At 42.4% G+C, this 26,569-nt stretch overlaps 2 protein-coding genes across 3 annotated transcripts; both read left to right on the top strand.

Moving 5' to 3' along the window:
- The first annotated feature begins 2,662 nt into the window (after nucleotides 1-2,662).
- On the top strand, nucleotides 2,663-6,708 carry LOC144692483 (toll-like receptor 2 type-2). Of its 2 annotated transcripts, XM_078561400.1 has the most exons (3): nucleotides 2,663-3,034; nucleotides 4,679-5,188; nucleotides 6,287-6,708. In XM_078561400.1, exons 1-2 carry the CDS (start codon nucleotides 2,787-2,789, stop codon nucleotides 5,145-5,147), a joined length of 717 nt encoding a protein of 238 aa, XP_078417526.1. In that variant the 5' UTR covers nucleotides 2,663-2,786; the 3' UTR covers nucleotides 5,148-5,188; nucleotides 6,287-6,708. The 2 variants fall into 2 exon arrangements, with proteins under 2 accessions (XP_078417526.1, XP_078417525.1); XM_078561399.1 differs by lacking the exon at nucleotides 6,287-6,708 and having other exon boundaries at nucleotides 4,679-5,246.
- On the top strand, nucleotides 3,039-3,933 carry LOC144692800 (toll-like receptor 2 type-2; the record flags this gene model as incomplete). Its single annotated transcript, XM_078561878.1, has 1 exon — nucleotides 3,039-3,933. A coding segment is annotated over one exon (753 nt), but the record flags the coding sequence as incomplete, so codon positions are not given.
- Nucleotides 6,709-26,569: the final 19,861 nt, after the last annotated feature.

Below are 26,569 nucleotides of genomic sequence, written 5' to 3'. Positions count from 1 at the left end.
GAGGGATCCAAGGGAGGACAGAGCATGGTTGGTGGCATCAAGGAGTGGAAAAGGGAAGGGCCTAGCATCCTGGGTGTGGTGAGGTGGGTGGGGTGGCGGGGACAAGCATGAAGGTGATAGGAGGAGGGGGGAGGGTAACGGGTTCTATCACAAATCTTACATTAACCATCTTCACTATGTCTCCAGAAGAACGTACTGTGCCAAGTTTAGAGATAAAAGTGGGAGGAGCCCTGTGTGTGGTGGGTGGAGTTTTGGTGTGGACAATGGAAGACGTTGAGAATCTCACTGATCGTACATTCCATGAATAAAATTCACAGACACACATGTTCTCAGAGCAATGTCTGCCTGCTTAACACAGTTCAATTGCCAGAATACCTATGGGCCTCATACACCCAATATTCCTACAACCTTGGACAAGGTGCAACAAAAGATGGCTCTTGCCAGTCAGTGACAAAGGCTGCAACACCAGCGGAGCAGGCTGGTCAGGTTGCAGCCATCCAGGGAAGGCACCATAGAAGACGGGCACTGGTATTTGGCAGCAAAGTTGTGGCTGTGATTCAGAGTGCCTCTTTTTGTCCAGGAAGCTCTTTTATAGCCCGATGAAGAGTCATACAGACTCGAAACGTTAACTGTATTCCTCTCTGCAGATGCTGTCAGACCTGCTGAGTTTTTCCAGCTATTTTTGTTGTTGTTGTTATGTCTAACTAACCTGATTGAATTTTTGGAGGAAGTAACAAGAGGGTTGATGTAGGTGAAATGTTTGATGTAGTCTACATGCATATTAGCAAGGGTAAGAAGGTTGACCTTTTGACAAGGACTCACACGGCAAACTGGCCAACAAAGTAAAAGTCCATGAGGTCCAGGGAAAAGTGGAAAGTTGGGTCTAAAATTGCCTCTGTGGCAGGAAACAAAGGGTAATGGTTGACAGGTGTATCTGTGAACGGAAGGCTGTTCCCAGTCTGAAGGGCTTAGTACTAGGTCCCTAGATTTTGGAAGTATATATTTAGATTAAATGTAGGGGTCATGTTTAAGAAGTTTGCTGATGACATAAAAAAATGGCACTGTGGTTGATGGCAAGGATGAAAGATATAGACTGCAGGAGGATATAAATGGGCTGGTCTGGTGAGTAAAAAAGTGGCAAATGACATGGTAATTTTGGGAGGAAAGAGAAGACAAGGGAATACACAATAAATGGTAGGATGCTGAGAAGTGTAGTTGGAGCCGAGGGACCTTGAACCTCAAATCCTCCCTGAATGTAACAGGCCAGATAGATATGGTGGTTAAAAAGGCAATGGGATACTTCCCTTTATTAGCCGAGGCACAGAATGTAAGAACAGTGAGGTTACGGGAACTGTATAAAACACTAATTAGGCCACAGCTAGAGTACTGAGTGCAGTTCTGGTCATCATATTACAGGAAGGATGTGATCAGGTGAGAGAAAGAGAGATGGTAGATAGGAGATTTAGAAGAATGTTGCCTGGCCTGGAGAGTTTTAGCTACGAGGACAGATTAGATAGGCTGGATTCTTTTCTTTGGAACAGAGTAGGCCTCAGTGGTCTAGATAGAGTGCTAAATTCCCTTAGCAGCGAGGTTATGAATCAGGGGGTATAGCTTTAAAGTAATTGGCAAAAGGGTTAGCGAGGAGTTGAGGAGGAACTTTTTCACCCAGCAGGTCATCAGGGTCTAAAATTCAATGACTGAAAAGGTGGTAGATGCAGAAACCCTATTGCATTTAAAAGAACATGAATATGTAATTGAAGCGCTTTAACCTAAATGGCTACGGATCACGAGGTGGAATGTGGGACGAAGCTAAAAGCTCTTTTTTGGTCACAGGTATGATGGACCAAATAGCCTCCTTCTGTGCTGTAAATTTTCAATGTTTCTATGTTTTCTATGTTTCTTCTATGATACCTGGAATAAACGGGTTGTCTTATGAGGAAAGGTTGGACAGGCTGGGCTTGTTTCCACTGGAGTTTAGAAGAGTGAGGTGTGACTTGATTGAAGTATATAAGATCCTGAATGGTCTTGACAAGGTGGACATGGAAAGGATGTTTCCTCTTGTGGGTGAGTCCAGAACTAGGGGGCACTGTTTTGAAATTCGGGGTCGCCCTTAAAGGACAGAGATGAAGAGAATTTTTTTCTCTCAACGAGTTGTGGGACTTTGGAACTCTTTGGCCTCAGAATGCGATGGAGGCGGGTCACTGAATGTTTTTAAGGAGGAGGTAGATAGATTCTTGTTAGGCAAGGGAATGAAAGGTTATCGGGGATAGATGGGTATGTGGAACTTGAGAAACAAACAGGTCAGCCATGATCTTATTGAATGACGGAGCAGGCTCGAGGGGCCGATGGCCTACTTCTGTTCCTATTTCATATGTTCACATGTTTGTAATTCTTGGCTAAAACCACCCAAAATACTTTATTGTCGTTAATAGCCTCTCGTCTGCTTCTGATTATTATGATGCCTGATGCACAGCCACCTAGCACCTAAAACTCTGAAACCAAGAGATTTATTTATAGTGAGGTAACGTGTAGTAATTTGTGTGACATGTGTCTGGATATTTTTTTAAGTGGAATCAGGATTGCACTGAATATTGTGCTGCTGATATCTTCTTTGAGATCAAGGCCAGATTTTCATTATTCATATTTGTCTTTTAACAGGGTGTGCTTGAAGATGGTCAATGTGTGAATGGAGGAGCTGTTACTTGGAAGCAGAATTTACTTTACAGACATCAAAGCCAAGATGACACTCCTAGGGGCAGTTGCTATTGTTGACAAGTGCTCGATTTATGGCTGGCTGTTGTGCAACACCAAAGAGGATAGATACTTCTTTTGTAAATTGTTCAAGATTTGGCTATCCATTTTCTCCTTGCATCCTGGGGCCAGATGTAGAGATGTTGGACTTGTCTTATAACAACATTACAATAATTCAACAGCGGAGTTTCCAGAACCTTACCAAGCTGAAAAATCTTTTTCTTCAGTTCAATCACATTACTGTGATAGAACCTGGGTCATTTGCAAAAAATTCAGAACTAAGGTATCTTGATCTTTCAAATAATTTTTTGCATGATATTTCAGCCTTGCCATTTAACCATCTCCAGTCACTAACACACCTTGATATCACCAACAACCTGTTTGATACAGCTGACTTTGGAGCAGAGATCAACAAACTACAGAAACTGCATTCTCTACATTTTGGGAACACTCAACTTTCTTCCTTGAAGTCCAGCTCCTTATCTGCACTTCGTGGAATCCCACTTAAGGAGGTTTATTTAATTACCGGAGACCTGCAGGCATATGAATCCGGAACACTTAATGTCTTGCAGAATGTAGAAAAGCTTTCTTTAGATTTACAGTTTGGGCAGAAAGCACAATTATTGATCAATATTTTCAAGGATATTCCAAAAACGACCACTACACTGGAAATTCTAAATTCTGATTTAGTCAAAAATGCAAGATATGTAAATTTCTTTTTTCCTTTGAAGAAATCGAATATCTTGACACTAGTTGTGCAGAATATTACTATCGATGATTCTTTGGCCACTTATTTTTTTAACAGCGTTCTTCACTCAACCATAAAAGAATTATTTTTAAATACAATTAGAATGGATGGCATTGGCAAATGGGGAATAAAGGTTGTCCCAGCTTACCAGGTTAATTTGCGCAAACTTCACATAATTAATGTAGATAATCCAAACTTCTACCATTTTTACTCACTTGAATATCTTCTTGATATATTTGCAAAACTAACAGTTAATAATACAAGAGGGAAGTTTGTTTTATGTTCCATGTAAGGTATCAGAAATTATGATATATTTAAGATATTTGGACATAACTTCTAACTTGCTTCAAGAACTCAGCTTTATTCCTGAAAAATGCTCTGCTCCTTTTCCCAATCTTAAAACTCTCATAGTAAACAAGAACAAATTTTCAAATCTACAAACATTTAGTACATTATTATTTAAAATGAAGAACTTGACTCATATAAGTGCGAGCCATAATGTTCTTGTACTATGGAAGGCACCCACCTGCACATGGCCTCAGATTGTGACACATATAAATTTTTCACACAATAACCTGGAAGGTAATGTGTTTGGCTGCTTCCCAGCATCACTGGAATCACTAGACTTGAGTTACAATTCAATCACCACAGTCCCAAATCTCAAAGGACTGAGAAATCTTCGCGAGGTTTTTTTGACAGGAAACAACATAGTATCTTTTCCTGAGATTCCAGTGGGTCAATCGCTTAAAATCTTGACCACAATAAAATTAATAACTTAAACATACACTCATTACAGTCCTTAGATCTAGCTGAGCTCAAATTCAGCAATAACCCTTTGGAATGCTTCTGTGTAATTCAGTCAGTCTCTAATTATGTTCAACAGACACACACACTGATTCTTGATTGGCCAGACCAGTATAAATGTGACAGTCCACAAAAATTCAAGGGTCAAGTTATCCAATTCCTGAAATTTTCTCCCATTGAGTGCAAAATTCCCTTATTTGTTGGGGTCTTTTTGGCATGTGTAGCACTTTTGGTAGCTGTGTGTGTTGTGCTGCATATAAAGTATAATGTTACCTGGTACATCCGCACACTCTGGCTCTGGCTTAAAGCTAAAAGAAGTGCAGACATCAATTTGGTTGAAAATAAAATTGAATACAATGCTTTCATTTCATACAGTGAACATGATTCGCCATGGGTGAAGAACAAATTGCTGGTACAGTTAGAAAATAATGACCCACCATACCGCATCTGTATCCATGAAAGAGATTTCAAACCTGGAATGTCAATAATTAACAATATAATTGACTGCGTTTCAAAAAGCTACAAAACTGTATTTATCCTTTCAAAACATTTTGTGCAAAGTGAATGGTGCCACTATGAATTCTTCTTTGCACACCAACAGGCATTTGATGACAAAAAGGATAGTCTTATCTTGCTCCTGTTAGAACCTATTCCAAAGAATTCTATCCCAGATCGATTCTGCAAACTAAGGAAACTGATGAACAGAAACACTTACTTGGAATGGCCTCAGAATGAATCTCAACAGAGCTTCTTTTGGAAAAGGTTGAAAGCTGTCCTGAGTTTGGATTTCCATTCATGCAGTTCACAAGTAACTCGACAAGAGATTGATTATCCAAGGACCTGATTAGATCCTTGAACCTCATATACAGAGAAACATGCACAAAACTGGGCATTGAGGCTACAACACTATGTTTCAGTAAAACATGTTAATAACTTTATAAAATGTTATTGGTGTTCAATTTGTTTCCATTTAGATTTTCACCCAACAATGAATTAAGAAGTTACAGTTATGTTTAGAATAAGTGAAGTAACAATTAAGTATCTGAAGTGAGGGAATTTTACATAAAATATTGCTCTGCTCTCCTTATCTAGATGTAATTGCTTTTAATAGGACCCTCCTGGAAAAACAAAGCATATTTTACAGTAGATTGTGTATTTCAATGTTCAACAGCTGACAGCTTGAAGCTCCGTCCACCTTTCAACCAAATTTCAGGCCTGCATTAGGCATTCTCTCAGTGCAGGAATGTGTTCATGATGACAAGTAACAGTTGGCATAAATTCTTCACACAATAGCATAACCTCATTCAGCTACCCCCTCAACAAAATTAAATAAGAAACCAACTTGTTCCAGTCAACAGACTAGATCAGTTATTTCTGTGGCCACATGTGTTAACATTAGTGCACCTGTAACATTAGCACCATATATTATCACTTCTAATGTTACCTGAAAGCTGTTAATGCTACGCATGTCCAAGCCTAGGAATGCTGGCATCATTCACCTTCTGAATTGTGAAGACTGTTGACACAATGCATTTTGTGAACTATGGGAGGGTTAGCACTGTGCTAATTATGGGGGTTTGTGCCTGCAGTGCCACTATATGTTGATAACCACCTCTGCAGAGCTTGATTGTTGCTCTGCCTGCCCCCAGCCTACTGCTACTGGCTGAACCAAATTGCACATCCCAGGCAGCATTTTGGTGACTGGAGTCCAGTTAAACCTGTCACTTCCCTACCTTGTCCGTACCCCCATACACTGGAGCACATGTTTTATATTTCAATTCTTTGGTCTTATTCATTGCCCTTTTTTGGGACATAGGGAAGATACAAGATTATGTATGACACTTGCAACACCACTATTATGTCTTTAGATACACCCAATTGCAATTTAATGCTGAATAATCAGCTAGCTTTGTACAAAATAAATCAAATGGAATGTTTAAATGACACCCAATCAACTTTTTGTCTTTTCTCCCTCTCTCATACTTAGGCAGAGTAAAAATGAGTTCAAATTTAGAAATTCCACCTTATGGAGTTTTTTCAGGACCTGTGTGGAGGGCTTGCTCTGGTCTCAATAGATGAAATATCCTGTGATGAAGATGATTGGTGAATAGTGAAAATTGCCCTCCTATTAGAACCAATATCTCACTTTCAAGGGTTTACTTAGCATACAGAAAAATAATAACTATATACAGAAGAAATAAAAGTATTTAAACTAAGATACTAGAAAAAAGTTAGGGATGGGCAATAAATTGTCATTGGACTAGTAATCCAGAGACCCAGAGTAATGCTGTGGGCACCAGGGTTCGAATCCAACCACCGCAGATGGTGAAATTTGAATTCAATAAAAAACTGGAATTAAAAGTCTGATAATGACCATGAAACCATTGCCAATTGTTGTAAAAACCCATCTGGTTCACTATTGTCCTTCGGAGAAGGAAATCTGCTGTCTTTACCTGGTCTGGCCTACATGTGACTCTAGACCCACAGCAATGTGGTTAACTCCTAAATGCCCTCTGAACAAGGGATTAGGGATGGGCAATAAACGCTTGCCTAGTCAGCAACGCTCACATTCCATGAATGAATTTTTTTTAAATGTTGGCCTTGCCAGTGATGCCCAAACCTCATGAATGATTTAAAACATGTATAAATTGTTGGTAAATGAGCTTTGTGGAATTAATTTCCCACTTTACAGCTATGGTTTACATTTCTCAGTTTATTTTCTGATAAATTTCTGACATTATCTTCATAATCATTTGGATTTAATTGTATTGTCTTTGATTTTAGTTCACAGTAAACACACAGATGGTAGTGGCTGATCTTGGAACATTTCTGAGCAGATTACTGTCATTTACAGAGTTTCTCCAGATCATTTAAAAAACCAACTAGACCTTTATCAACTGTATAACTGATCCACTCGCTTCTGCTCTAACCCTTTCTATTCTATGTCATTAATTCATTCCTCCCTCCTCCAGCCTAACCTTAACAACTCACCTGCACTTCCATGCTCCCACAAGTGCAAAATTCTAAAAAAGGTATTAGTTCTCACAAAAAACACTTGAACAAGAGTTGACAGAGAGGCTGATGTCAGATCGATACCTATGGTGTTCAGTCCTAAGCTTACTATGCCTTGCACTCAGCTTAGCAACAGAAACGGGGTTTTCTCATTCTTAATATAATTAAAAATACGTCTAAGGTTCACATGGGTCTAATTCAAATTTCAGGCTCCAGTTTGGTACAGCAAATGACAGATTTATAGTTTTAACAAAAATCAATAAATGTGCATAGACTCGAGTTATTAAAAATAAACTTCTGTATCGTATACATCTGTATCTGTCATACCTCAATGTATTTTGCTTCAAATGATCACTCGAGTTAGGTTTGAAAAGGGTGGGCAGACCTGTCATATTGCCAAAAGAATTCAGGAGGTGATTAGGAAAAATATTTTATGCAGACAGTTTGGATATGGTATACCCTGTCAGAAACAGTAGCAGAAACTGAATATACAATAAAACTTTACAAAAAACAGTGGATAAATATAAATATTTGCAGGGGTAGGTGGAAGTTAAAGGGCGTAGGGATAGACTTAATATTGATGATTTTATGGGAACTTTAGTAAAGAGTTTTCCAGTGTAAACATGACAGGCCAAATGGTAACTCTGTGATGTGTAGTCTCTTTGATAGGCAGCTGTATAGCCAGGAGTTATCTAATTGTTAACAAAAACAGAATTACCTGGAAAAACTCAGCAGGTCTGGCAGCATCGGTGGAGAAGAAAAGAGTCGACGTTTCGAGTCCACATGACCCTTCAACAGAACTGAAGTATAATTAGGAGAGGGGTGAAATATAAGCTGGTTTAAGGTGGGGGGCGGGGGGAGAGAAGTTGAAGGTGGGGTGGTTGTAGGGACAAGCAAGCAGTGATAGGAGCAGATAATCAAAAGATGTCACAGACAAAAGGATCAAAGAGGTGTTGAAGGTGGTGATATTATCTAAGAAAAGTGCTAATTAAGAATGGATGGCAGGACACTCAAGGTACAGCTCTAGTGGGGATGGGGTGGAAAGACTGACAAGGTATTCGTAGATTTAAAAATAATGGAAATAGGTGGGAAAAGAAAAATCTATATAAATTATTGAAAAAAAAACAAAAGGGAGGGGGAAGAAACGGGGTGAGGATGGGGGGAGGGGGAGTTTATCTAATTGTTGTCTTATTAGGCCACTTGCACTCAATGTGAAGCCAACAGGCATGAGACTAGTTGCAAATGTCCAGACCAGAGAATACACAAGAACTGAACAACTAAAATTCTAGAGTGTTTTACATTGAGCTTTAATGCAGGGGATTCATCTTTGTTGTTGTAATTACTGTAAATAAATGCTTAAGCTGAGTCTTGTTCTTTTATTTTGTGCATGCTCAATAAATTTATCTAATTGTAATATAATCAGTGTATATTCTTCTGCCTACTAACTTCAAGATGATCACATGCCAGCACGATATATTCAAGAATCCAAAATACAGAGATAAAAGTTCCTTCTTCAACCCACATGTCTTATGATTTTCACATATATATTGATTGGGCTGGTAAAGTCACACTGGTTGGTATAAGAGCTTACTTACAGGAATGTCAAACAAAATAGGGTAAAACCCCAAAATATTACATTTACCTAGACAGTATAATTTAGTTTTTTTAAAATGTGTACAGCAGATTTAGAAGTCTAGGGTTTGAGTTCATATTTTCTACAGGACTATTTGTATTGAGTGTAGAGGTTTCAGTTGTTATGATCTGGAATGCATTGTCCGAAAGGGTGGCGGAAGCACATTCAATAGTAACTTTCAAAAATAAATTGGATAAATACTTGAAAGAAAAACATTTACAGAGTTATGGGGAAAGAGCAGGGTGTGGGGCTAATTGGATAGCTCTTTCAAAGAGCCAGCACAGGCATGATAAGCTAAATGACCTTCTATTCTGTATCATTATATGATATATTACTGATACAACAATACTCAGCAAGCCAGAGTCTGATATAAAAGTCCTGGCCCAATTCAATTTTATCTTAAGAAAACCTGCCAAGGAAATGAAACAAAGCTGCAAGTAGTAATTGAGTTTCTTTTTTTTTCAAATTGAAAAATATGTTAAGGTTGAACTTTGGAACTATCCTTGAGCTACAAGTCAACGTGAAAACCATTTACTTGGACTGCACATTTTAAAACATAGCCAGGAAAATTTAGAGGCAAACATCCATTTAAGCGGGAGAGAGAGAGAGATGTGTCAAAAGAGGGAGATGAGCCAGAAATAGGGAGCCCAGAGAGATTGAGAAACAGAAACAGAGAAAACTAGAAGGAAGGGTACAGGAACAGTAGGCCACTTGGACTAGCATTTTGTTAGCCAAGACAGCAAAATAGTCTTAACCCAATTTCACACATTTTTCAATACCATAAGACACAGCCTGTTCCATTTTTGCGGGGGACGGGGGCGGCAGGGTGGGGTTAGGCCAAGGTTTGCTCGTGCGGAGTTTACAGAAGCCACTGGTCATTTAGATCACCAGCGACCTTCCCTGAAGTGGGATTTTGGTAGGCCAGGAGTGTGAAACCCAGATTAGACCATATAAGAGGAGATCTGAACTTGGTGCATTCATTTGGATCGCCAAGGTACCCCTTTGGGGGAGGTAAGGCACCTTTTGGGATTGTTAAAAATAAACATGATTGCGCATAAACTCATTGGAACTGTCAAGTGGTCAAAGAACTTTCAAGCTGTCAAAGAACTGTCATGCTTTTAAGGAACTGTCAAAGCTGTTAAGGAACTGCCAAAGGATACTAAGTAAGTTGGCATAGAGGGGTTAAGGGCAAAGGTTGCTGGGTAAGAGATGAGTTGTCACTAAGTTGGCACAGGGACTATAAAGGATATGGGGACATAGGAAATACGAGGGGCCATGGGGAGGGTAAGGGGCATGGGTTGGCATAGAGGGTATGAGGAACCATGGGGGGTGGGTGGAAGGACATGGGTTAGCATAGGGGGTATGAGGGGCCAATAAAGTGAATAGAGATGCATGGGTTGGCATAGGGGCTATGAGGGACCATGGGGGTGGGTAGAAGGGAATGGTTTGGCATGGGGGTATGAGGGGCATTGGGGAGCAGGTGGGGGGGCATGACGTGGCATGGAAAGGCATGAGGAGTGTGTGAGTTGGTGACAGTTGGAGGGATGGTTTTTGGTTGTTTTTATTTATTTGAACACAGTGCTGGAGCACAGAGGCAGGCCTTCCACCCAGCCCGCCTCTGCACCCAGCAGCCTTTGCATTCATTCCAGGTGCAGGGGAGGGCATGCTGGCAGTGGGCCTGACTTCCAATCCAGCCCACTCTCTCCCCAACTACCCCCCAAGACTGAGAATCTGACTTGTGAGCATCCATTTTTAAAGGTCGGGTACACAGAGCCGGGAATTCTTCCGTCTCTGCGCACCTGATCCGAGAGCGAAAATCTTGGCCTAAGATTAACTTTTAACTGTTTATATCAACTTAAGAAAGGTATAATTTTTTTAAAAAATAAGCTAGTTCTTTTATGTATAAAGGCCTGTCATGACCGATGCAGTTGGTAAAGCAGAGTTATAAAAGAAATCTCAGAGGGAAACTTTAAACAACTGTCATAACCAAAATTTTAAGTGTTATGTTTGAGATGTGACCCTAAATTCAGGAATCAGGCCACTAGTTCTTGAGGTTTTACATTAAACTAAATTAAACATTTTATTAATTTATACAGGTTAAAATATATACACATGGCTACAAATTACTATTATCATAGCTTTTAACAAATTCCCAAACTAATCTCCATTAAGGCAACAGCAACCCGTAGACTTAACCAAACACCAGACAAAGTATTTTCACTTTACGAATTCAATATGAGGTTCTTTTCACTGTGGAGCCAGTTGGAGGCTTGCAGCTGTCTTTTGATTTTACATTGCCTCTGCCTGCACACCCGAAAACTACTGAAGTTATACCTACCAGCCTATTTGAATGTTAATTCTCATTGTATCAACAAGCTCTTTGAACTTTACCTTTTAACAATGAAACCCCATTAATTGTACCAATTTTATTAATAATATAAACATATTGCTTGGTAGCTGCTAGAAAGGCGTCAAGTTTTCACCCCACTTCTTAAATGCCCTATTCAAATAATGCAAATGCACTCTACCTCTCTGTTTACATCTCAAACTTGTACACCAAAGCACCCAGACTAGCTGGCTTTAATCCAATTAAAACATACCCGCAAACTAAACCTCTATTTAAAAGAAAAAATATTTTCCAAAATATTATATACATTAATAGCTTCATGGCATCTCCCTCCTTATCAAAAAATGAACTGTCATAATTCTAAAAGACGGCTTCATTTTAATAACCCATCTCACACCATCTCCTATACTTATTACACTGTTAAATTACCAGATGCATGCATTAAAATAACTATACAAATACAAGTTCTTGGTATCAACAGAAATCACTCCAGTTCAGTGTCCATGTTTTTTTTAAATGTCCCTATTTCCTTTAAGCTTCAAACTCTTGATAATGCATCTGTGAATAGATTTACCTCTTCCAGAAATATGTATAATACATAGATTAAATGGTTGTAACAATAGACTCCATCTGAAAAGCCTTGCACTTTTGTCACAAAATTTGTCCAAAAACTTCAAAGGATTATGGTCTGTATAAACAATTGTTCCTGATGAATTGTTTGCAACATAAATTTCAAAATTCTGCAATGCTAACACCAAACTCAAAGTCTCTTTTTTGATCGTTGAATATTGTCTTTGTCGTACAATCATTTTCCGTGAAAAATACCCTATCTGTTTTTCAGTTTCAGTGTCATCTTTTTGTAACAGCACAGCCCCAATGCCTATATCACTTGCATCAACAGCCAAATTGAATTGCTTGCCATAATTGGGTACTGCCAACACTGGTGTCTTGGTTAATACAGTTTTCAAACTATCAAAAGCCTTCTGACACTCCAGTGTCCATTGAAACTTCTTGTTCTTTTTTAATAGTTCAGTCAGTGGAGCAACCACTTGGCTAAAATTTGCTACAGATTTCCAGTAAAACCCACTCATGCCCAGAAATTTCAAAACTTCTCGTTTTGTTGTAGGCACTGGGAAATCCATGATAGCCTTGACTTTCGCATCTCTCGGAGCCACCAATGGTATGGCCTAGATACGTAACTTGCGCTTTTGCAAATTCACTTTTAACCAAGTTCATCGCCAAATTAGCTTCTTGTAGCCGAGTAAATAATTCTTCCAGGTGCTGTAAATGCTCCTCCCTCGTCTGACTGAAAACAATTAGATCAATATAAACCACGCAATTGCTTAGACTCACAATTACTTTATTGTCAGTCTTTGAAATGTCGCAGGTGCATTCTTCATACCAAATGGCATGACGTTAAACTGATATAATCCACTTGGCATTACGAGAGCTGATATTTCCTTTGCCCTTTCCGACAATGGTACCTGCCAATATCTTTTTAGCAAGTCAAGTAAATTTCCATTGTCCAACTTTCTCAATGCAATCCTCCAACTGTGGTATGGGATATGAATCCGCTTTTGTCACTGCATTCACTTTTCGATAGTCCACACACAGACTTTGTGTTCCATCTGATTTCGGTACCAGTACAACAGGTGAACTCCAGTTACTGCAACTAGACTCAATGATATCATTTTGAAGCATGAAATCAATTTCTTTTTGTACTTGTGATAACTTTGCCGGATTTAATCTATAAGGTTGTTGCCTTATCGAAGATGATGTTTCTATACATACATCATGTAAAGCTAAATGTGTCTTTCCCAACTTATTTGCACACATAGATTTGTGTGACTGCAATAGCTTTTCCAAATCACTTTGACACTTGCTTGGAAGGTAACTCAATATTGCATTTACATTTCAAGCATCCCCTCGTTATCCAATTTGATTAGAGGAAAATCAATTTCAGACTCCTGCACTTCTACATCTTTCTCATCATCCGCCATCACTAATACCTCTTTTTGTTCCTCTTCCCTGTCAAAGTACTTTTTAAACATATTTACATGACACACCCTCTGCTTCTTTCTTCTATCTGGAGTATTTATTAAATAATTTACTTCACTCAATTTCTTTTCAATCCTGTAAGGCCCACTAAATCTTGCATTTAATGAATCCCCTAGTATTGTTAACAAAACTGATACTTTCTCTCCTGAAACAAAACTGAATTTTAACCTTCATATCTGATTTCACTTTCATCACTTGCTGTGAGATCTTTAAATGTTCCCTAGCCAATTCACATGCTCTGTTCGATCGTTCCCTGAAATTTGATATGTAATCCAGCAGAGTAGTTTCTGAATTTTGACCCACCAATTTCTCATGAATCAATTTCAGTGGTCCCTTTACCTCATGGCCATAATCTAGTTCAAAAGGGCGAAAACCAGTCAATACATTAGGAACGTCTTTAATAGCAAATAACAAAAATGGAATTCCTGTATCCCAATCCTGTGCATAATCAAGACAGTATGGTCTTATCATAGTTTTTATAGTTTGATGCCATCTTTCCAAAGCTCCTTGTGACTCCGGATAATGAGCCGTTGACTTAAACTGTTTTATCCCCAAACTGTTTATTACTTCCTTAAACAGCTGTGACATGAAATTTTACCCCTGACCTGATTGTATAACTTTAGGTAAACCATATCTTGTAAAAAATGTAATTAACTCCTCCATAATCTTCTTAGTTGTAATATTTCTTAAAGGTATCACTTCAGGAAACCTAGTAAACACGTACCTTATTGTCAATAAATACTGATTTCCACTTTTAGTCTTAGGGAGGGATCCTACGCAATCAATAATGACCCTGGTAAAAGGTTCTTCAAACGCTGGTATTGGGATTAATGGCGCTGGCTTAAACACTGCTCGTGCTTTTCCTGTTACTTGACATATATGACAGGCTCTACAGAATTTGACTACATCCCTATGCAATCCTGGTCAAAAAAATACCTCTGTATCTTTTCCTAATTCCTAAATGTCCCCCCATTGGAATTTCATGAGCAATCCTCAGAATCTCATTTCTATAACCTAATAGGATAACAATCTGGTGCACCTCCCTCCAGCTTTCATGATCCGACTGCTATTTTCTCATTAATATATTCCCTCGAAGATAATAACATGCTGGAATACATTTTGCTTCTGTTTCTGAATAAGCTTTCTGATATAACTGTTTTAATTGCAAATCATTTTTCTGTAACTCCACTAACCTCTTTGAGTTAAACGCTTCAACTGAACTGTTCTGCGTTCCTTCCTCCTGAACAATGTTAACAAATATAGTGCCAGATAGTTGAATTTTGACACCTTCTTCTTGCCTTTGAACTGCCTGCTTAACTTGTTTATTTTGTTCTTCCCAATGCGCCTTTGATCTCGTTATAACGCAAACAGGAAACAATCCAGGATGTTCCTTCTGTAGCACTTCTGTTGAAAACACTTCTCAACAGGCTGCTCAACTACCATAAACTTCACCCACATTTGTGATCCAGCTATATCATTACCCAGGATAAATTGAACCTCTGCAATGGGCAATTTTTCCACCACTCCAACTATAACTTCACCTGTCTTCCATCTGCTCTTTAAATTTACCTTCCACAATGGCTTTAGCTTCTCCATGAACCCCACTTATTATTACCTTCTCCTGCAGCACTCCCTCTGAACAACAAATATCACTATCCCACAACATTAAGGATTGACTGGCCCTTGTGACTCTTAATATTTTAACATCTTTACCTACTCCACCCTGTACACATGGAAAGACTTTCCCTGCACACACAAAATCTTTAAACATTTCTACAACCTGCTCCTCTTGAATTCTCTTGAGTAAATTGTGAATGCATTCCTCCTTCTTTACCTTTCACTGATTCTCCCTGCTTCACCTGTACACAAACCATTTATTTCTCCTGTGCCTGAACCTCAGAACCCACACTACTGTTACTTTCAGAGCTTCTCTGTACCCCAATAATTCCTACAGATTTTTCCTGCAACCTCCAACACACTGACTTCGTGTACCCCACTTTATTACAATGAAAAAGCCACAATTTTCGAATGTCATTTCTACCTTCAGCACCTTCCTTTTTATTCTGAGAAAAAAACTTCCTTGGGAACTTTCAGCTAATCCTTCTCTTCCCTGACTACCTGCCTTACTTTCACCTTCCCATTTTTTATAATTTTCCAATTTGAAATGGTGACGGACAAAAGGTTTAGCTCTATGAACTACCTCATAATCATCAGCTATCTCTGCTGCTTGTCTTGCAAAATCAACCCTCTGTTCCTCTACATGAGTTCTCACCACTGAAGGGATTGAATCTTTAAATTCTTCCAAAGGAATGACTTCCCTAAGAGCTGCATATGTTGTCCCATATCCACTGGTCAAAATTACTTTGTTTTACTCTTTCAAACTCAGTGTAAGTTTGCCCAGGCTATTTTCTCATATTCCTAAATTTCTGCCTATATGCTTCAGGAACCAATTCATATGCACTCAAAATAGCTTTTTTCACTACATCATAATTCACTGACATTTCTTCTGAAAGTAAAGCATATACCTCAAGCCCCCAACCTAATAACTTAGATTGTAGTAATAATGTCCAGTTTTCCTGTGGCCATTTCATCTGTTTAGCTAGCTTCTCAAATGAAATAAAGAATGCTTCAATATTTTTTTCCTCAAACTTTGGAAGAGCTTGTACAAATTTAAACATATCCCCACTGGGTTCGACTCTAGATCTAATTCAAGCTTTTCCATTTGCAACCGAAGCCTTACTACCTCCAGCTGTGACTCACTAGTGTCAGGTTTCACTTCCAACTGTAGATGCTGTGCTATACTTTTTACTATATCAGACTTCCTATCTCCTGCAGGTAACCCCAACTGTAACTTATCTGCCAACTCTGTGAACTTACTTTTGGTTATTTTCTCCAACCCAAATAGAGTTATCTCTTTTACTCCCAGACAAGTCTTAGCAATTGAAAAAGCCATCTTGCGGTCTCACCACTTTTAAAAGACCTCTCCACCTCCTGAATTCAAAGTGCCACTCGTACGCGCAAGCTTAAGATCCATCAATTCCTAACCAATCAAGGAATTAGAAATATAATTTATCCCAGGCGAGCCCCCAATTGTTATGAGCAATACAGTTGGTAAAGCATAGTTATTTTTTTAAATCCCAGAGGGAAACTTTAAACAACTGTCATAACCAATAATTTTAAGTGTTATGTTTGAGGTGCGACTCTTAAACTCAGGAATCAGGCCATTAGTTCTTGAGGTTTTACATTAAACTAAATGAAACATTTTATTAATTTACACAGGTTAAAATATATACACATGGCTACAAATTACTGCTATCATAGCTTTTAACAAATTTCCAAACTAATCTCCATTAAGGCAACAGCAGCCCATAGGGCAGAATTTTCCCGTTCTGCACGCCGACATGAAAAATGATGCGCGGTGACGTCAGGCGATGATCTCAGATGCACACCCGTCATTAATTAACGGGCCACTTAAGGCCTTTGAGGCGCCAATTGACGGCAATTTTTTGGCGCCCATGTGATCTTCGGGTCATTGCATGGGTGCAACGGGCAGGCGGGTAGGATACATTTGTATAAACCTCACCCACGGATGGGATAAGAGGGCTCAGTGGGATCGCGAGTGTGCTCTGTCAAATATTGATTTTTCAAAGTTACGGATACTTGCCTGTGTGATCTGCAATACTTCAAACCACATTCCAGCTGCTTGGACTGGACTCACAACCTTCAGGTCAGCACTCTGCAGTGAAGAATCTTTTTTGGGCCTGCAGGTTTCAGGAAGCCTCCCCTTGGCCTGGGAATGGGAGTTGAACTCTCCACTGGAGGCACCTCCTCTGAGGAGGAAGGAAGGGCGAGAAGGGGGAGGAGGCCAGGAGTGCATATTCAGCCTCCAGGGGAGCCACCTTTGGGAGGACAGGCACAGGCACAAGGGGTGCAGGGCCAAGAGGTAGTCCAAGGCAGAAGATGCCACTATCCTGCTGCCAGGGTTTACAGGTGGTGAAGCAGCTACCTCAATATAACTGAGGTGCAGTGCCGAAGGAGGATCCATCTCTCAAGGGAGACAGTCAACTATATCTGTCAGATGATTGGACCTTAGATCTCCACGAACTGTGTGGGTGGACACCCCACGCCAGTGGCTCTAAAGGTTACAGCTGCCCTCAACTTCTATGCATCTGGCTCCTTCCAGGGCTCAGTGGGTGATCTTTGCGGTGTTTCCCAATCAGCTGTCCACACTTGTGTCAAGCAGGTTACAGACGCTCTGTTCAGGTGTGCGTTGACAGCATCCACTGGGACCAGGCAAGCCAGACACAGCGAGCCAGAGGCTTCGTGCCAATTCCTGGCTTCCCTCATGTCCAGGGTGCAATAGACTGCACACATGTGGCCATCAAGGCGCCAGCAGATGAGCCCGGTGCCTTTGTCAACAGGAAGGGCTTCCACTCCATGAACGTGCAGATAGTGTGTAATCACAAGCTGCAGATTCTACAAGTCTGCGCAAGGTACCCAAGCAGCTCCCCCGTGCCTACATCCTCAGACACTCCCAGGTGCTGGTGCTCTTCGGTGCTCCAGCCCAGCTTGTTGGATGACTTCTGGGTGACAAGGGCTATCCCCTCAGAAGGTGGCTCATGACGCCTCTCCGCCATCCAAGAACAGAAGCTGAGCAGCGGTACAATAGGAGCCACGGCACCACAAGGGCTGTGATGGAGAGAATCATCGGTCTTCTCAAGATGCGCTTCCGATGCCTGGACCGCTCAGGGGACGCATTCCAGTGCCTCCTGGATTGTATCTTGGTGATAGTGGTTGCATGCTGCGCTCTCCACAATCTTGCGCTGGAAAGGGGGGACACAGTGGACGATGAAGACGTCGACACGGTGGCTGCAGCCGCACACGATGAGTCCGGCAGTGAGCCCGAGGATGAACACGCACAGGGAAATGCTGAGGGTAGACGCTGACCCAGGCATACTCCAGGGAGGCAGGGACACCTGGGAGGTTTTCATCCAACGAATCTTCAGCTAGCACACCACAGATGGACCTCCAGGATAAGTATGGGCTGCAGTCTCCATACTCGATACCTAAGTGCCAAATCTGCCTGGATAGGAACATTAACTAAGGGCCTTGTTAACAAAACTGAATGTCCCACAAATCACTCCTAACATTATTGGTAACCATCCACCTGCAGAAGAAATGAGGCACCCTCAGCCATGGTGACGTCTGAATTTAACATTATAACAAAAGGAACCTAAGAAAACAAAATGACAAAGGTGTTCAACATCACACCAACTCATAAAGACCTCATTGTGGGCCAACACAAAAGCACCAGTGGTAAACCTGTGGTGTGCCTAAGGTGCCTTATGTTTACATTTTCGGGTGCTACGTCTTGGTGCTGCCCCCTCGCTGGGAGTGGCATCTGAGACAGCTTGCTGACTCTGCTGTCCTGTTGGCCTCGATTACGTTGGCGGGCGTCCTCTGGCCCATGGAGCCTGTGCTGGCCCCACCTGGGAGGCAGCTGCCAGTTCCACAGCTGGCATCTCCCCAGTCATCGCAGCCTCATCGGATGCAATGGTCACTAGCAGAGGGGCGGAGGAGCTGTCGAACTCATCCGGAGCGCCCTGAGAGGAGCCCGCAGAGACACCAGGCAACTGCTGCGCCAACGCGAGGTTGCTTCGGACCTCCCTGCTCACCGTGGATGGATGGGCACCGAGCTGGGAAACTTGGTGCCTAGACAATCTCCCATTCTGGCACTGACCAGCTGAGGTCAGTGCCGATATGAAGGCTTGCTGGTCCGAGTATATCCCCAGGAAGCCTGATTGGTCTCCTGGAGGAGCTTCTCCATGAAAGTCACCACCCTCTCCATGGAGGATGCATGGAGCTCAGCCATGAGGCTCTTTGCATCGGCAATCATCCGCATAGACTCCTCCACCATGGACAGCAAGCCAAGCATAGTCTCATGTATCTCCACCAGATGCTCCCACACACCTGGACACCTGGCTGCATTTCCTGCGTTTGCTGTGTTGCGGACAACTCCAAAGGCATATCAGCCACCGACTGAGCATGTGCCTGGTCCCCTGCAGCCCTCTGACTGCTGATGCCATGGGTACTATCTGTCTCTGCCAGCTCCTCCAGCAACTGTGAAGTGCCCTCACTGCTGTGCCCCAGGACACTAGCTGATGTTCTAATTCCCACTGGGGTGCTAGTATCTACGCTGGTGCCTGCCTGGCAGAGATGATGTGATGCTGATGAGTCCAAGACTTCAGGGCCCTCAAATGTAAGATGGGGCCCCTGCTGCTCCTCATCCCGGCCCTACTCCAGTGATGCTGAAAGGAAGAACAAGGACATTTGATTTGTTAACGTGGAGACAATGTCAAAGTGCATCCCTGTCCCCCAGATCATTATGCGCTCATCCTTCCATAAGCAATGGTCAAGCCAAGTTGCAAACTTCAATCACCGAACATTCAGCACTGCCATGGCCATTGGGAAAACAATGGTGACCTCAGTGCTGGGCAAACATACCTGCCCTTGGCACCCCATCCTCACCAACACCGGTGGACCTGGGCGCATGGCGCCTCTCCAGATATAGCCAGCTCGAACTGGCTAAGCATTGCCACCTGGGCCAGCCCTCCTCCGCCAGTCCTCACCCGCTTGGTGGCATTATGTGCATTCTTCTCCTGAAAAGGAGAGAAGAGCATTGATTAGTGCTGCTTGTACCTGGATTTCCCACCCCAACCAGAGTGGGGCATTGCAGGGCTCCAGTGCCTCCTCACCCCGCTGCTGCCGCACACTCACACAAAGATGCTAGGCCTTTCCCCACCCCCACCCCCCAACCCTTGGCCAAATGCTGCCTACATCACATCAGGCACCACATGGTCTAATCTTCCATAGCAAGGAGGCACAAGCACGTGGAGCGCAGAGGACAGCAGATCGATTGGTGCCAATGCCACCTTGAAGCTCCCCTCCCAGCATGGCATCACCCTGACTTTGACATCTCCTGGAGTTCCAGCACTGCGCCTAGGTGCAGCTCCTCCAGGTTGCCCCCAAAACAGTAATGTGAATCTCAGTGTACCACATGCTGCGGGTGCAGAACCCATCTCTTCACCACCCTCTCAGGGTGACCTTGGCAGGGGCAATACCTGCTGGCCCACCCAGCGAAGGACACTTGCCATCAATGATTCAATGTAGTCACTACACTCATATTTCAGATCTGGGGTGGGGGGTATGGGGTTAAAGCCTACCTGCTGGGTTAAGTGACCAATGCCAACCTGGGATTCACCCTTCCCGAGCGCAAGGGGTTGTAGAAGGGCTTGCGACACTGGATCCAGGTGCGCCACATCACGTCGTGGGAGCTCACCAACTCCGCCACCTCCTCCCAGGCACGTTTGGTCATGTGGGGATGCCTCCTCCTCCCAGCCTGAGGTATGAGGACCTCTCGTCATGCTGCCACCTCCTTGAGACGGGCAGCAAGGCAATCATCAGAAAACTGAGGGGCACAGTGCCCCCCTGCCCTACCCTCCTGCCTGGCCTTCTGGGCAGCCCTTCCACTAGCCATGATTCACAGCCTTTGAAAGGCTGCAGCAGCTTTTTAAAACAGGCGGCGGGGTTGCCATTGGACCCAGTGGTCATTGCAGTCCCGCCACCGCTCGCCCACTCCCGCTGTCCTCGGGAGCCGTGCTTCACGCTGGGTGGGCCTTAATTGGCCCGCCCGTGTAAAACGGCAGTGATTGGGTCCATGCCTGCCTGTGCCCACTCCCGCTCTGCCCACCCGCCAGCCAGAAAATTCTGCCCGTGGACTTAATCAAACACCAGGCAAAGTATTTTCACCTTACGAATTCAAAATGAGGATCTTTTCACAGTGGAGCCAGTTGGAGGCTTGCAGCTGCCTTTTGATTTTACATCGCCTCTGCCTGCACACCCGAAAACTACTGAAGTTATACCTACCAGCCCCATTGAATGTTAATTCTCATTGTATCAACAAGCTCTTTGAACTTTACCTTTTAACAATGAAACCCCATTAACTGTACCAATTTTATTAATAATATAAACATATTGCTTGGTAGCTGCTAGAAAGGTGTCAAGTTTTCACCCCACTTCTTGAATGCTCTATTTAAAAAATGCGAATACACTCTACCTCTCTGTTTACATCTCAAACTAGTACATATCAAAGCACCCAGACTAACTGGCTTTAATCCAATTAAGACATACCCGCAAACTAAACCTCGATTTTAAAAGAAAAATATTTTCCAAAATATTATATATAATTAATAGCATCATGACAAGGCCTGTAAACATTTGTCTATCTGTGGATCCTGTAGTACCAAGTGCACATAGGGCAGCATCAGTCCCTTCCCTTCTAACCTGTGTTAAGTTAGCTCCTGCACCTGTTCACAGGAATATCAGCTTTCACTTGTTGAAACAGATTCTACAATTTCCTTTAAAATGTAATTATATGTTTGCTTCAAAGAGAGGGATATTAAAATAGTACAATTTTAAAAAACAAGAAAAAGTGGGATCAAGCTAAGTGGCTGTTGTGGAGGAAAGTATCAGTGCAGACCTGCCGAGCCAAATGGCCTATTTCTTCATTGCTATATTCTGCAATTTTCTCTTTCATGATTCTGTATTAATCTCTTCAAAAATTCAATAGGTTACTCTGTTCATGGGCCAAGATTTTACACTAGGCAGAGGGGTGACATCTGCAGACCCCACCCACACCCACCCAGTCCTGTGGTCCCACCGTGATTAAATGCCGGCCAGCCAGTTAGCAGCCGATCAGTGGGACTATCGGCAAATAGGAAGTCCAGTGCAGGTTGGCAGGTGACAACAGGGAGAGCGCTGAACAGCGGGCAGCTGCTGATGGGTGGATTGAAGGGTCACCAACAGTGTGCATCAGGCCCATGGAGGAACTGCAACAGGAGAGCAGCATGCAGTGCAGGGAAAGTAATTAAAAATCTGCTGCAGGTGGAGGGGCTACCACCATCTTTGCCAGTCCCAGTCCTCCTGAGGCACACACATCATGTGTTGACCATGTTTTCAGATCTTCACCCACTGGTGCTGATTGAGAATAGGCAATACGACCTCCTGCCTAGGGCAATGGCAGAGTAACGATCACAGGTGGCCTCACAGTTTGATGAGGACGCCTGTGCATCCCCGTTCAGGCTGTGACAGAACAGCAGGAGATTCTTCTCCCATGGGAAAAAGAGACCACGCTACTTGATCAAGCAAGCCTGGATGCAGGTAGCAGAGGAGGCCAATCGCTGTGGAGCCCACTGTAGAATCTGGCTGTAGTGCTGCACAAGGGTGAACAATCTTTTCCGTGCTGCCAGGGTGAGTGAGGATCCAAACTCTTGATGTGTGCGCACATCTATGGAAGGATATGCATGTGTTGTGCCATGCTTATGTAGGTGGGAAAAGTTAAATGACACAGGAGGAGTGCCACAACGCGGAGGGGTTGATCCCTCCAGATATGGAACTCATCACTGTCCCATTTTCTTTGCAGGATCAGAAGGCCCAAAGATCTGTAAAAGTGGTGCCAAAAAAGCAGAACTCGGTAAGACACAGTTGAAAAACTTCAAAGCCATTCCATTGACAGAGTGGAGGCAGGAAGAGTCATAAAATCAACTGTTCAAGTCACTTAGGGCTGCACCACAGCACATGGTGGTCCATGAACAAAATCCCAATCCAGCAATCGTAGTAGTCTTTGAGTCGGAGAACCAAATAAAGATTGTGGAACTGGTGAGCAACTCTTAAAAGAGGTAAAAATTCAATATTAATGGAGCACTGGGCAGACAGCACTGGAAAACCATTTCCCTATTGAGAGTAGGTTTCGATAAACTTTGCAGACTGGGTCTAAGGTTGACATCATTGCATGTGGTGACCACGAGGCAGCACAAATGAGAAAAACAGCAGCTGTATTTGATGCTCCAGGGGAAGGAAGTGAACAAAGTACTTCAATAACTTCAAGCAAAGCAGTTTTTAAAGGCTTAGCCACATTGAAAAAATAAATACCAAGTTTAGCTGAGGATCCCCCAGGGAGAGACAGTCACAACAGCAGGTCTTGGTGAGAGGCTGAACAGGGCAGGGAAGCTTCAAATGCTGGAAGGCAAATTTAAAACTTTGGGTAAACCACCTAAGAGCTTAGAGAAGCCATGGATCCTAAATTTATGCTACCCATGGACACATGGAGGGACCAAATCAAATTCAAAACTGCGCACGTTAGAGAAAAAGATTCTTGAGGTTTCAAATTACTTCAGGGTTGGACAATAAGTCTGAAGCTGAAAAGATCAACACGTTACTTTATTCCATAGGAACAGTAGCAAATTATGTTATTGCAAGACAGAGCATCAATAAGACCTCTGATAAATTTGAAGAAGTCTTAAAAGCCCTTGATGATTATTTCAACCTGGGGTACAAAAGATTCTGGAAAGGGCCAAATTCAACAAAAAAGCCCAGAAACCAAGTGAACCAGTAGATGCTTTTATTAATGATAATTACAGACTGGCTGAAGGATGCGAGTATGGAGACTTACAAGCAGAATTAATATAAGACCGCATTGTAGTCAGTGTTACCAATGAATCCCTACCAGATTTATTGTAATCTCAGGAAGACCTCACCTTCAAAAAAGGAATGCAGCTGGTAAGACAAATAGAGGTCCATGAACAGAACGGGGCAATACTGAGAGGTGAAGAAAAACCTTGGCTCAGGAAACCTCCAGAGACCATAAAGTTCCTTACATCTCCATACAGGAATATAAAAGAAGCATCAGAAAAAAAGGCACAATTGTAAGAAAAGTACAGGGCGCCGTAAAACCTTACCAGTGCTGCAGAGCCAAAAAGACCCATGGGCGCGATATCCTGCAAATACTGCAGAATGCTTTCTCTGCAGAAGAAACCCAGCTATACTGTCCAGGAGGGATCAAACTGAAAGTCAAGGAGAAGTTACAGGCAACATTCCAGTACAAGGGAAAGCAGATATTGGAGACATTGTATGTTCTACAAAATTAGGAATTCTCTCTCCTAAGTAGAAAAGCCTGTATACACCTCAATCTTATCAGAAAAGTAGAAGATGTCAGTCAGCTAGAATCCAGGTGTGACTTCAGAAAAGACTTCCCAAAATTATTTACTGGTCTGGGAAGATGTAATACCAAATAGAGCATTACTTTGCGAAGACATGCTAAATTTGTATGTCTTTTCACACCTAGGAAGATACCACATCCACTAATAAAACAGGTCCAACTACATTTGGAAGAGATAACCAGTGTTACCTTCCCCAGCTGAGGCTACCACTGGGCAAGCCTGATCCCAGCTTGATAGATCCTAACTTTTATTTGTTTGTTTAGATACATGGAGAGGGGCTACTGAACAGGGGCACAGGGGTCAGCTGATGAGCTTTTTAAACAAAAGAATAAAATATTTATTCAACAAGAAAAGATGAACTATATTACAATACTCCTTCACCCACAACTGTATCTTTACAGATGTATACAGATTTGCAAGGATAACACAAGTTACAAAAGCTATCTTATACTCTAATGTACACAGTAAGTACATAGTCCATGTAAACCAATAGGCATCCTGTGGTCAGATGCACCATACTCTGAAACCAAGTGACAGATGCCACCTCAACCAGATGCTGTGGATCTCTCCTCAACTCCCCCCAGGTGCTTGTCACACCGTGAGCAAACCAGTGTCACTGAATTCCATCTTTCACACAAGGGTTTCCAATCTCTACCCTCCAAGACCTCACCTTGGAAGCTTCTCCTAAACTGATGCTTTCTCTCAGACAGAGCCTCTTGACAGATTGAATCTGTGAAGTCAGAGACCTGGGGGGAGATGGAGTAGTATGTAAATATGGGTATAAAAAATATGGACGAAGACTTGGGGTGAAATGTAGCATGAGTTTGTAAGGGTTAATGTTTGAGATTGTGTATTTAACACCTCCCATAATGATGATGTAAGAGAACACATGACGAAGAGCCACGAGACAGAGTGTTCCTAGCTTCAGCAGTGTAACACTTAGTCATGTATACCTGCATATCGTTCAGTTGTATCTAATAAACCAGTTATTGTTTAGACATACCAATGTCTCAGTTATCATCTCTCAGCTAGATCAACCAACATACAATAATTCTGATGCACATTATAAAATGATTATCACTTATTATGATTGTGTCAACTTTGTGCGGGGTCTCACTGCTACTTGCTAATGATAAAGATGGCAATCCCACAGCTGCTTTCGATGGACCTCAGAGACTCCCTCAACGAGAGATGTGGTGCTGCAGGCCTTTGGGATGCTGTCAGTCACTTATCAATCAGGGTTGAGGGATGTAAGGTGGCATGTTCTTACTGATGGCGGGGATCGGCCGCCAAATCGTTTGGTGAATCACCTCATTTCGGGGACTTCTGGTGTTTCCCTGGCACCCACTCTCAGCTGACCATCATGTGGTGCGACATGCAGGTCTGGATCCTGATTTTCATCTTCTGAGTCATTATTCGATTCCTCACCTGAGGAGGCTTGATAGTGAATGATGTTCTCAACTGTCAATTCTTCCCCCTCTGCAGAGCCAGGTTATGAGGCGCACAGCAACTGACTACAGTTAGGGAGATCCAAGCCAGCACAGAGTGCAGGATGCCACGAGATCAGTGCAGGCATTGGAATCTCATTTTTAGAAGATCAATGACCCTCTCAGTAGTCACCCTGGTGGAAGCATGGCTCATGTTGTATCTGAGTGCAACCTCAGCAGAGTGCTGGAAGGCTGGTGAATTGGGAGAATCTTAAATCTCTTTTTAAATGCCTAATGTTGTTTGTATTTGGCATTTAACATTTAACTGCAAGTACTGTTTAAATCCTAAATCTCATCCAGGGGCCCAAGCAGGGAGATAGAAGCTATCCACTGGGGAGCAGCTGTTGATGGTTAATTAAGAAAACTAGCTTGAACAGGGTTTTTCTGTACCTGGACTCAGCTGATGCCTGTATTTTCAGAACATATAAATACAGGCCTCTCAGTGCAACTGAGCACTGGAGTGTGACCTCAAATGAGTGCTGGGAATTTGGTGAGTTGAGGGAGCTAGGAAAGGCAGGTGCTCCTTAGCCTTCTCTAACTTTTTCACCCTATAGGAATTGGTTCTTGCTGTACTATAGGGGAAGAAATTAGTTGTTTGGTGAGTATCTGGTGAGTGGTTAAGGTTTATTCTATTCCTAAGGTTTAAAATAGTACAGGAATTTGTAGTACGAT

Source organism: Cetorhinus maximus, chromosome 17 (assembly GCF_964194155.1).
Source record: "Cetorhinus maximus chromosome 17, sCetMax3.hap1.1, whole genome shotgun sequence".
Taxonomy (NCBI): domain Eukaryota; kingdom Metazoa; phylum Chordata; class Chondrichthyes; order Lamniformes; family Cetorhinidae; genus Cetorhinus; species Cetorhinus maximus.
This window is presented reverse-complemented; position numbering and strand designations above follow the sequence as displayed.